The sequence below is a fragment of the Pavona decussata genome, unplaced genomic scaffold (assembly GCF_977016875.1).
Source record: "Pavona decussata unplaced genomic scaffold, jaPavDecu1.1 SCAFFOLD_356, whole genome shotgun sequence".
Classification (NCBI taxonomy): Eukaryota; Metazoa; Cnidaria; class Anthozoa; order Scleractinia; family Agariciidae; genus Pavona; species Pavona decussata.
The window spans coordinates 121,989-135,000 of record NW_028145737.1 but is presented as its reverse complement, the minus strand read 5'-3'; the positions used below and the strand labels follow the sequence as shown (position 1 = coordinate 135,000).

The window sequence follows — 13,012 nt, the reverse complement described above, 5'->3', positions numbered from 1 at the left end:
CCTTCCTTCCTTCCTTCCTTCCTTCCTTCCTTCCTTCCTTCCTTCCTTCCTTCCTTCCTTCCTTCCTTTCTTTCTTTCTTTCTTTCTTTCTTTCTTTCTTTCTTTCTTTCTTTCTTTCTTTCTTTCTTTCTTTCTTTCTTTCTTTCTTTTTTTCTTTCAAACGTCTGATGGCTTGGTATGGATGATCAGCTCACCAACTTTTGTTTAAGGTTACCCTGTACCTTCAGAGGTGTCTCACGTCCAAGCGATGTAGCGCGTCCGGTTTAAACTGTAGATACCTGAACCCTTATATCAAATTAAAGCTTATAGAGCTGGCTATCCAACTAAACCAAGAATTTTGAAATAAAATGAATTGCCGAATTTTTAACGCTGTTTTCTTGAATAAATTTTTTTCACTTGGAGGAGCCACTTCAAAGAGCTAAAACTCAAAAGGAATTTTGTTCGTTTGCCTTCAAATTTGGACAGTAGCTAGTTTAACATATAAACAACAAAACCGTGTCTGCAAATTTTTTCTTTCCAAATATGTTTTCTCCTAGAGCGATTTTTGTACGATTACTCCACATTTTTTTCATCCTATTTCGAAAATGCTCTCTAACTTTTCACTGCGATTGAATATGACAAAACGCAGACACGTTTTTTTAGCGCTTTGGGTCCGGAAACTGTGGAGCAAATTAAATTAGCAAAGACAAAATTCACTTTGACTTGTAGCTTTAAAAAGGTGGCTCGGACGCTTGCAATCAGAGGTCGTGAAAAATTCGACAAATCATTTATTTCAAAATTCTTGGTATGGTTTGATAGTCCGCTCTATAAGCTTTAATTTGATATAGGGGTTTAGGTATCTACAGTTTAAACTGGACGCGCTACATCGCTTAAACGCGAGACACCTCTGAAGGTATCGGGTAACCTTAATATTAAAGATTCCAAATTTTTATGAGTTGTTTTTAAAAATTAACCATGTTTTTTGGTAAACCAATTTAGATTATTAGCAGACGAAGTTAATGTTCTATAAACTTTGAGATCCGGTAATGTTGGCAATTTTGCGGTGACAATAACTGGATTTTAAGGGATAAACGTCCGAGTAACTTGTGACATAGAGGGAAATACCTCACTCAAAACTGTGATAAACATCTCTTGAGTTCATATTTTTCAATTGCTTAGAAACGTCAACAAGCCATGCTGGGGGAAAACAGCAAGAACAATTACGAGGAAAAGAAGAACGTGAAGCCAACTTGATCCGACAGCTAAGACAGACAGAAGAACAAAGAGACAACATACAAAGAGAATTGGGAAATTGCCAAGAACAGTTACGAGAAAGAGACTGGAGAGAGGCCAGTTTGCTTGAGCAGCTAAGAGTAAAGGGACAGGAACAAGAAAACTCACAAAGGCAACTGACAGAGATGCAACAGCGGCTGAGAGAGCAAGACTTGAGAGAAGCCAGCTTACATGAGCAGCTAAGAGTAAAAGGACAACAACAAGAAAACTCACAAAGGCGACTGACAAAGATGCAGCAGCGGCTGACAAATTGCCAAGGACAACTGCAAGAGCAAGGCTTGAGAGAAGCCAGCTTACATGAGCAGCTGAGAGAAAAAGAACAACAACAAGAAAACTTACGAAGAGAACGGGCAGAGATGGAGGAGCGGCTGGCAAACTGTGAAGGGCAAATTAGAGAAAAAGATGAAGAAATGGCTAACATACAGCAACGCGTTTCCACCTTAGAGAGACAGCTGAGAGTAAAAGAACAAGAGTTGAATGAACTGGAATTGAGTCTTACAACAGCTCGGCAAACATTGAGCCAACAGCGTCAACAAGAAACATGTGACTGGGTCATTTCCCGCCATGAAATTCAAGTGACAGACAAGTGCCTTGGGAGGGGAGGTTGGGGAAGCGTCAACAAGGGAACATACTGCGGCTGTAGTATAGCGGTGAAACAGATTCATGAGTTAATTTTATCTCCTCATAACAGACGTTTGTTTGAGAGAGAAATGAACATTGCTTCAAGATGCCGCCATCCTTGCTTGTTGCAGTTCATTGGAGCAACAAATGACGAGGGAAGCCCTTTGTTTGTCACCGAGCTCATGGAAACAAGTTTACGAGCGTTGTTAGAGCAGCGTGAACTCTCAGAAACAGAAATCACTGTCATTTCTCTGGATGTTGCCCGAGCACTGAACTATCTTCATCAGAAGAAGCCCTCTCCTATTATTCACCGTGATGTCAGTAGTGCTAATGTGTTGCTATGGCGACAGGGTGACCAGTGGAGAGCTAAAGTTTCAGATTATGGCACTGCTAATTTCATTCAGCAGACCATGACAGTGGCTCCCGGAGCTTTTATTTACAGCGCACCAGAAGCACTTTCTCCAAGTCAGACAGCCATGGTTAGTAGAAGTTATTGACTTAAAAATTCACTGAAATATTAAGTGGTTCTTCGAGATTCTTGAAGATTGTTGGAGAATGGTTGTAGTGCTCCAAGATTGTTTTAATACGATGGGTTGCAGATTAGGCCAAATGTTATGTGGGTAACTCGGCTTAACACTAAACAGTTTTGACCTTGTTGCGCTCAGTTTTAGAGAAAACTTATCAAACCTATATATTATTTTAAAGCTTGGATAAAACAAAAATTAAACGCACTACAAGAGAAACGCCCTTGCCTTATAAACGTGAATTACACGCATAAACAATAACCATTAAACTTTACGAAACATTCCGTGGTTGTAAGATCTGCAGCAGGCATTGGCCTCATAAACCAGGTCGGAGATTTACAGAAATTGCTTTAGTTTTGAATGTATAAACTTCAAATCGCCTATACTTTGTCTTGAAGTAACATATCAGAAATCTCCGACACGGTTTCATAGGCCAATGGTCGCTTAACTTCTGACAAGGGCACAACACTAACTGCTTTTTCCCCCCGTTGATGAGTCAAAATCTATTTTGTTTCACAACAGAAGCCGTTTTTTTTTTATTTCAGGTTTCGTAGATTTTTTTGGCTCTACGTTCTAAAGCCTTAATGCCTGTATATGAGTTAGTAGATCGTTTCAAGTTGCTTTGAACCTCATTATGAAAGCGAGTCTTCGTGTATAGTTTTTCATATGAAAATCAGTTTTCATTCAAATGCAAGTAAAACTAATTTTCAAATTAAAAGGGCTTTGCTCTTAGTCTCGCTGTGAGGTTTAAAGTAACTCGAAAATGGCCTATTCCACCAGCGCCAATCCCCCGGGCATTAGTAGGGGCATTTTCCTCATTGTCCTTCCCGAGGCCCTGGGTATTAGTCTGCCCCGGGGCATTTGACAGCCTCATAATTTTTACCGCACAACGCTTTTACTTCCTTTCAATGACAAGTAGCATTAGTATGCGGTAAAAAGTTCATATTTTGACAACAGATACATTAGTAGTTCAATACTAATAATAAGGTGATTCTTTGTTTTTATAGGTTGATGTTTACAGCTTTGGTGTCCTTCTCTGCGAAATGTGCATCCGGGAACTACCAGACCCTGGAAGGCGTGAAGAGCAACTCTTAATGGTGACGAACCGTGTGCTTAGAGGCCTGGTACGGAGGTGCCTGCAGGCAGAACCTGTGCAGAGACTAAATATGGAAGAGATTATTCAAGAACTGGAGCAGTTTACTGAAACATTATAATTAATATGAAATGGCATGTAAGTCTCTTTAATCTCTGTTTCCGAATTTTTGTGAATAGTTAATAGAAAAAATATTTGATAGTTTTTAGTAGTTTGTATTTCTTATTCATGTAAAAACTGTAGCTTTTAGGTAGCGACATTTATAGGCTTTGGATATCTCTAGTATGTTTAATTACAGGCCCGTAGCAAGGCTAAAACAACTGAGGGGGCTTAGCAAAATGGTGAAACAAAACTACCACCCCCCCCCCCCCCCCTGTCACTCAAAACAGACTGATTTGGGAGTTAAAGATGCAACGAGAACATAAAAAACCCGGTAGATTTAGTAAGTAAAACAATAACTTTGCACCTGCATCACACTCTTAGGTACATGTTCTGGCCTTTTCTTTTACGTGGACTGCTACGTGAAGTTTCCTAATTTCACGTTTGAAGGAGGACGTAGACAAAAGACGACAAATTTTTCTTTCTCTTTTTAAATTTGGAATCGGACAGTCAGAATCCGACTGCAGGAGAATTTTTTTCCTCTGGTCTTGAGGACATATTTGTGTGGCTTTTTGTGTGACAACGCGGAAACACTAAATTGTTATAAACTAAGGACATTTGTATTGCTTAAAATGGGCGGATGTCTTAGAAAATATGTAGTTTATTTCGACAGCTTTCACGGCTTCAGATTGGTTGATTTCAATCCATTTTGATTCTTATCACCGCCGATTCACAAGATAGGAGTACCTGTTAGCGAAGGAAACTGCCAGGTAGTTAAAAGGAAGTGAGCGTCAGAATTCAACATTAATTTGTTTTAATTAGTACTATTTTGGGGCACATTGCTTTTTAACTTCCAAAAATTCTGGGGGGGCTCAAGCCCCCCCTGCCCCTCCCCTCGCTACGGGCCTGAATTATTTTCAAGTAGTTTCCTTGTACGTCTCAGAATGTTTATCTGATACAGATTTAGGACATTAAAAGGCAATTGTAGCCAAAGTGTTTGAAAATAAAGTGGTAGACTAAAGGTGAAAAAATGGAGGTAGAATAGTTTTTTTTTGGAAGCTTAGTCGTTAATATAGCTCGTGTAAATAGTTTTAGGAGAAATATGTTTTATAAATAGTTGTTAGCAGTTTAATTTACGCTAGTTACTGGTTCTTTTTATCAATGACCGTATTTCTCTTTTTTTAGTATTTTTCATTATTCTGCAGTGGTTTTAGATTTAAGACATTTCACAACAGTTGTAGTCGTACCCAAAACAATACAAAGATGAGTTTAAATAGTAAAAAGACCCTCGCAGTTAGTACGCAACTTAAGCAGTTGCGAAAAAAGGCCGGAAAAAATTACGAACTCACAATATGACCAGCTCCCAGTTGACTTGATAGCTCGGTTGGTAGAGTACTGCATCGGCATCGCAGAGGTCTTGGGGTCGAATCCCGTTCAAGCCTGAATTTTTTTTCAGGTTTTCGCAACTGCTTAAGTAGCGTACTAACCGTGAGGATCTTTTTTCTATTTAATCTTTCATCCGCAGTTGAATATATGATGTTTCGTATATTCATATTCATTTATTCATCCTTCACGGGTATATTACGAACTCACAATATGACCAGCTCCCAGTTGGCTTGATAGCTTAGTTGGTAGAACACTGCACCGGCATCGCAGAGGTCATGGTTTCGAATCCCGTTAAAGCCTTATTTTTTTTCAGGCTTTCTTTTTGCAACTGCTCAAGTTGCGTACTAACGGCGAGGATCTTTCTTCTATTTATTCTTTCATCCATAGTTCAATATATGATGTTTTATGTATTCATATTCAAATAGATGAGTAGCGTACATTTGTCCAAACTGAGTAAGAGTAGTATGTAAAACGATTTTAGTAGTTCGTATAGATATTTTTTTCTTGGAATATTTTGATATTTAAGGTTGCAAGGTTTATCATCGGTGAACCTGTTATTTATTTATTTTATTTTTTTCTATTCTTTTTCTTTTCGGTTTTACTTTTTTCTTCTCTGTTTATTAGGGCCTAGATGAAAGTCACGAAGGTTAACGTTTTTCTTGTCACGTTTACTTAATTGCTTGCCTACTTGTTTCCTAGCCAGCTGGCTGGCTTGTTAGCTACAATCAGCTAGCCAGTTACTTAGTTTATACTTTCTTTCTTACTTATGTACCTACTTACTGTTATTGTGAATTCGATTCCTCAGTTGATGTCTTTCTGATATAGAGGTACGACATTTCAAAACAAGTTGTAATCAATGCAACTTACTGAGCTAGACTAAATTAATTTAACTAGAAGAAAGAGCAACAACAACAAAACAAAAAAGGGAAAGGTAGAAAGATAGGAAAAGATCCAGACAGCAGACTGAGCGACAGGAAGCGCGAACCCAACCGATTGTGAAGCGACGCCTTCAGTCTTACCAGGAATTCTTAGATTGGAAAAGGGAAGCCAAGGACATTGTGAACGGTTCCTTCGATGTGACAAATATTTATTGGATGACAATTGGCTCTTTTCAAATGACCATGGAAATATTCTAAGCATGAAACTGAACAGGGTACAGGTGCAGTATACTCACAGTATACTCTGTCGGTGATAACGATCCAACTTTCTAAAGACCTTGTTTTCTTTTGTTTACTCCCACTGCGATTTAACCTTTTGAGGACTAACAGTATTCAAGCTTATTCTGATAGGCTGATAGTTGTGTCACTTTTCTGTGAGGTTTGTGGCCCCCACATAACGTTGTTTTGGAAGAGTTCGTGAGGTTGTGATTCGTAAAATGACGTGAAAAGAAAAATGTCATTTTTTAACACACAGTAGCTGTGTTCACCCTTGGCCACCAATCAGGAAGGCTGTGCACATTCAGCTTCCGCTCGTTTTGTGGAACTGATATCAAACACCGAGAAGTGAGTTGGAAAAACGAGGTGCAGCCGAGGTTTTTTTAAAAAAAATAACCAAGTTCGGGGTGTATGGAAATCGGATGATACACTTTTGAGTGTTTGACAAAGCTTCTCAATCCATTAATAATTCTGGCAGAAATTGAAAGCAAAAGTTCACCAAATTTTATGACCTCCTTTACGGTAGGGAGTCTTTTGTTTTCTCTTTAATAACCATTAATGAGTTTGAGAAGAACCGATAAATTGTATCATTTTCTGTATCGTTGGAATCATATTTTCATCAATTCTGCATTCAACGCCCAGATCTTTTTGAAGGAGACAAAGATAGAGTTAAACGTTATTAAATAGATTTGCTACAGCTGTTTGATATTAGAATTCAGAAGAACGCATCAAAGCTATTTACATATATTTAGAGCAAATAATTTTACAGTTGTAGCAAAACGGTAGTTAAAGATTAGATGTAGGTAAATGTTGGTTTACATTGGGAAACGGAATGTTTGAACTTTTTTTATCTCTTTTAATAACCCATGTTTTATAACACACCTCTTTTAGAGTTTGTCAGAGTTTCTAGTTATCGGACTATTCTGATATCCGTAGAACGTATGCCCAGAGCATGCCTGGGCCATAGCTTTAATCCCAGAGCTCGTGGCGTGTGGCCTCGGCTGACCCACAACGCGCGCGGGTTCTAGGGACGAGATTGCCGTAAGCTGGAATCTACACGTTTGCTCACCAGCCATTTTGTCTTGCGAAGTGTTCCTCGTTTCATCCTTGGTGGTCCTTGGGCCAATTTAATAAATCATTTACACTTGGAATTAACAGTCTTGGCCTTGTTATTGTTAGTCTCCCTCGCAGCTGTTCTGTGACGAGACACAGAACGGCTGCGAGGGAGACTATGTTATTGTACACTCACTCAACAAAGAAGTCAAATAAACATTATTTGTCTTTAACGATTCGGATCTCGTTTTTGAGCTTTTCATTGAGTTTCTATTTTGTGTGCGCGTGTCATACCAACGGTCCAAACTACAAGGTCTACTAGACAAGTGTAAATGGTTTATATAATTGATCCCTGCATGGTGAGGACTTGTGCACCACTGAAATAAAACGGCGGCCGGGATCGCTTACTTTTACTCATGCCACCAGTGTTGTTTGTTTTAATTTAGAATAACTTCCATAGTCATTGCAAAATTGCTTATCAACAATATATCCTTGTAAACAGCAGTAACTGATTCACTTGTTGAATAAAGCAGTTGTATGAATCTACTTGTCCTTGTTGGGAATGATCTCGAGCCTTTGCAAGCGTAAAAGCGCATTTACAAGTGTAAATGTTTCGACCACCGCGTTTACCGCGGCCAGTGTCAGCTATAGCTGTGTGCGTTGTGTATAGTCCACCTGACAAGAGCGTGCAAGAGCAAAGAGATCTGTGTGAATATCTCATGGCATCCTCTGACTCAATAAGATCCAGATATCCTGATTGTGGAGTTATCATACTAGGCGATTTCAACCATCTAAACATAGCCGATTTAGTAAGGGGTAGCGATCTTAAACAGGTTGTAAACCGTCCAACGAGACGCGATTTTATCCTGGACTACAAAATAACGAACTTGCACAGCTTTTATGAGTCACCCGACATTTTTTCTCCTCTTGGGACTTCTGATCATAACTCAACTATGTGGACTCCTAAAGATAATTATAACGATAGGAGTAACATATGTGTTAAGCGTGTTGTGCGTCGTTATCCTGAGTCCGGTTTAGATAGGTTTAAGCTGTGGGCCAGCCGGAACGCTTGGTTCCAAGGGTTCGGTCCTACCGTAGTCGTTTGACGGATAACCTTGCGACCGCCTTTACGATAGATGTTAACATTGCCCTTGATCACTTCTTTCCCACCAAGACGGTCAGGTTCCATCCTACCGACAAGCCGTGGATAACTGCACACATCAAAGAACTAACAAAAAAGCGTCAGCAGGCATTCCATTGTAGTAACACTCAAATGTGGCGCATTTACAGGCGGAAAGTCCAGAAGGCGATCAGCGACAGAAAGAAGAACTTCTATGCAGAAAAAGTACGGAATACACGCAAGGATGATGTCCGGCAGTGGTGGCGCACAGTCAACGCAATGTTTGGGCGCTCTAGAAGCTCCTCTCAGTTCACTCTTGAACGCGACGGTGTGCCGGTACTGTCGGAGAGTGAACTTGCAGCGTGTTTGAATCACTACTTTGCAAATGTGGCGCGTGACATTCCACCACTAGACATGTCATCTCTCCCAGCATATTTACCACCGAATGAGAGAGAGCCTTTGGTGCACCCTCATGAAGTTTGTAAAAATCGTCTGAGCGTACAGCCCAATAAGGCCATGGGTCCTGACAACATACCACCTCGAATTATCAAAGAGTTCGCTTATGAATTATCTGAACCAGTTACAACTATTTTTAATTCATCTCTCTCTGCTGGAGTCGTCCCGAATATTTGGAAGGAATCTAACGTAAGTCCCATCCTGAAGGTATAGCAGCCTCAAAATGAAGGGGATATCCGACCTATTTCCCTAACACCTATTCTATCCAAAGTCCTGGAAGACTTTGTGGTTACCTGGATGATCGAGGATGTTGGTGAGTATATTGATGCTCGTCAATTTGGCAGCCTCAAAGGATCTTCCACCACCTATTGCCTACTCGACCTAATTCACAATTGGCTTTCTGAGCTAGAGAACCCTGGCTGCTATCTAAGGGCTTGTTTCTTGGATTTCAGCAAGGCCTTTGACAGGATTAACCATACTATAGTGATCACAAACCTTATAGAGTTGGGCGTACGTCGCTCTATAATTCCATGGATATGAAGTTTTCTAACAGAGCGGAGGCAATGCGTCAAGCTCGGTCAGAGTACCTCTCAACGGCTCCCTGTTAACGGGGGGTCCCTCAAGGGACTAAAATTGGCCCCATTTTGTTCGTCATCATGGTAAACGATCTAAAATTGGCATCTCCGCGCTGTTCGTACTGGAAGTACGTCGATGACGTGACTATCTCAGAAGTTGCACCGGCGCGGGCGACCTCAACGCTTCAATCTGGGCTTGACGCACTCAATTCCTGGGCTGTTAAAAACAACATGAAACTCAATCCTAAGAAATGTAAGGAGCTGACTGTCCATTTTTGACGCCATATTGAGCATTTTCCTCCAGATCTAGCTGTGACTGGCAATGCACTTGAAGCCGTCGAAGCCCACAAAGTTTTGGGAGTCACTATTCAAAGTAACCTAAAATGGGATTCACATGTCAACGAAATAGTAGGCAAGACTTCCAAACGACTGCATATATTACGAGTGCTAAAGCGCCGTGGCGCACCTCCACACGATCTCCTTAGAGTTTACATTGCAGTAAATCGGTCGGTACTGGAGTACTGTTGCCCTGTGTGGCATTCCTCTCTCTCTCTGTCCAGCTATCAGAAAGAATCTATAGAGTTCAAAAACGCGCGTTACGCATCATCTTTCCTGCCTCCCACTACGAAGACGCTTTAAAGCTGTCTGGCTGCACGACTCTGTGTCCACGACGAGATTTCTTGTGTGCGAAAACCTTTGAAAAGATTAAGGATCCCTGGTCACGCCTTCACCATCTTATGCCACTGACTCTGGCGCGGGCGCACGGTCGCTCCCTACGCTTTAATGATAGGCCATCGCTGATGAAGTGTAAAACAGAGCGCTTTAAGAAAGGTTTCTTCCCTCGCATGTGTTTTAAAGCTCATGGTCTCTAGCTGGATATTTTCCAACATTATTGATTATTTGTGGTGAATTTTTATCATATCGAAATTGTAGGCCGTAAATTTGGAGTAATTTGAAAATGTAAAAATGTAAATTCAAAATAATTTTAATATGTAATGCCCAGTCCCGATCAAGTTGACAAGCTGTAATTTTACCAGGTTTATTCTTTTGTAATGTACATAATTACGCAATTCTCTTTATGCGCGATGTTTTTATAATAAAATGCTCTTATTATTATTATTATTATTATTATTATTATTATTATTATTATTATTATTGTTATTATTATTATTATTATTATTATTATTAAGCTGTTAAAGACCAAGGTGTGACTTTTGATGCAAACCTTCCTTTCGCCGGCCACATCCTCAAAACTGTTTCGTCTTGCATGTCAAGTTTGGCCCAAACTAATCGTGTCAAGTTATAATAACAATAATTAATCCCTTAGCTTAAAGCCAATTCTTTAATTGTTCAGAAGAAGGAGTCGTGGGTTCAGTGATTATGGTGATAATTGCAGCAATGTGAATATGAAGGGTACACATAGCACTTAAACTTACACTTCAGAGTTAATTCTCTGAACCACCATCGTTTGTTGTTTGTCCGTTTGGATTCTGCTGAACCATCGTATAATCACCAGCACCACGAAGTTTGATCGCGTCTCTCCCGTCCTGAAAGATCTACGATGACTACCAGTCAAATGGCGGCCGTTTTTTTTGCAAGACGCTTTGTTGGCCTTTCGGTGTATGACGGGCTTTGCCCCCCACGTCTTATCGCTCGTAGTAAATAAGTGGGCGTGTGACTCGCTATTCACAACCTTTACGCATTCCTTTATTTAAAACTAAGACTGGACAGAGGTCTTCATCATTGAATTGTCACTTCATGGGTTTTTTTAAATGACAATTAAAAAGGAGCCTCTTGGGTAGTGTCAATAAAGTTTGTTTTGTATTGTAAGCACTTCGTCCAACTTAGCTGCGTACTCTATCAGGGAAGTTTATCGGAACTAAGGCCCGTTTACAAGAGAAAATGGGACGGACCCGTTAAAAGTGGTACGGTACCCACAATTTTCAAGTATTTTGAGTCTTCAAATCAAATATCCTTCTTTGGCTTCTCGAATGCTATCATTATTTGAATTTATGAGCTCCAGTGCAATGTCGTTGAATGAAAAGTACTAGCCACTGCTCTCTAGCAGACATGAAAACGTACGTTCAAAAAGTCAGTCTAGTCTTCGTTGCTGTTTTTTTTTTTTGTTTGTTTGTTTGTTTGTTTCATTTCTTTTGTGCAGACACTTGCGCTATCTTCAGTTTTATTTGACTACAGAGCCGGCGCAACTGAGGGACTGTTCCTAGTGAAGAGTGATTTTCAGGCAAACAACACAACAGCTGGAATGCAAGCGAATATTTGGCCAAGTTCTTTTTTACTTTATTTTGTTTTCGCGTTTTTCGACTACGCCTCGGATTTTTTTTCGAGTAATCCTGAATAGACAAGACAGCTTCTTCAGGGTTTGTCCACTCGCGGAGCCAACCATATATAATGGAACCCCACTTTACGGACACCCGCTAATTACGGACAGTTGTGCTGGTACCGACCAACAGCCCATATATTTTCTCTGACGAACCGCTGAATATGGACAACTGACACTTTTCTGTGACCCGAGTGACATGCTCTTATACAAAGTTAACCTTGCTTTACGCACACTGTACGTAAAGTCGCCTGATATTTCGTCCATCTGACTGAATTACAAACTGAAAATGTCAGTGTAGAGTAAAAGTCACGAAAAAAGCTGCTAATGGCGGGATTTATGTAGGCGACGGGATATTGAAGACGAACAAACATGGTGCGTAATCTATCGCTTTCTTTATTGAAGATAAGGCATGTGCGCGATGGATCATTGTTTTCAGCAAACAATCTTTGAAGTGATTATTTAGAAATGTGGCTTTAAAAATGCAACAGTAAGCCAGTGTTATTTGGTTTTCTGTACACCTGTGTTTCAATCCATGTACCATTCTTGTTTATTTCCATACCAATAAACGGTAGTTAGGACTTTAAACAACGTTCTGTTGCTTTTAGATTGTATCCTTGCGTCTTTGTATCAATAAAACATTTGTCCTTGACGTTTATTCTAAGAGCCCGCTTATTATATTACGGACAGCGGATAATCTAGATAATACCGAAACTTTTCCGTGTCCCTTTGGCGTCCGTATTAACCGGGTTCCACTGTAGTAGTAGTTATTGAACGCCCGTTTCCAGATGTGGCGACGCGCCACTTCTAGTAGCACCCATCATTTTGCTTTTTTCTCCGATTCTTTTGCTTCTTTTTATTGTAACTAGTTATCGTGTCGATCACACGCCCCAAAGTTTGCGCGACGAAATTCATATTCTCCTCACTTCACGGCTACGTTCGTTTTATATGCTTCTATTTGGGAGAATTTGTTTCAACATCCTGAACTGTAATCTCTGGTAATCATTTCTTTCTCCTAAATGTTTGATCTATTAGTGACATTGTAACGAGAAGCGTTAGAGGCATAGCTTTCTAGGCGGTGGTCAAATGGACACTTGATCATTATTAGTTGTTATAAGACATTGCCTGCGTTTTTTATTTTTACTCAAACCACTGTCGCAAAAACTAAACTTAAAGATGTTTCTATACAGTGATGGGAGAGGGGGAACCAAGAAACTGAAGCTACCAAAGAAAAGGCGGACGTTAATTTCCAACCATTTTTTCTATTCAAAAAATAGGCTTACTTTCTAACAATCAGTATAGCTTATGCATCAGTCAAGAC

At 40.0% G+C, this 13,012-nt stretch overlaps 1 protein-coding gene across 1 annotated transcript in view; it reads left to right on the top strand.

Moving 5' to 3' along the window:
• The window catches only part of LOC146452987 (uncharacterized), a 5,966-nt gene extending 2,156 nt beyond the window's left edge, over positions 1-3,810 (top strand). Inside the window, exons 2-3 of the mRNA XM_085097158.1 lie at positions 1,137-2,372; positions 3,425-3,810. Coding sequence (XP_084953284.1) covers positions 1,137-2,372; positions 3,425-3,631 — 1,443 coding nt within the window. The 3' untranslated portion in view covers positions 3,632-3,810. The remainder of the gene's footprint in view (positions 1-1,136; positions 2,373-3,424) is intronic.
• Positions 3,811-13,012: the final 9,202 nt, after the last annotated feature.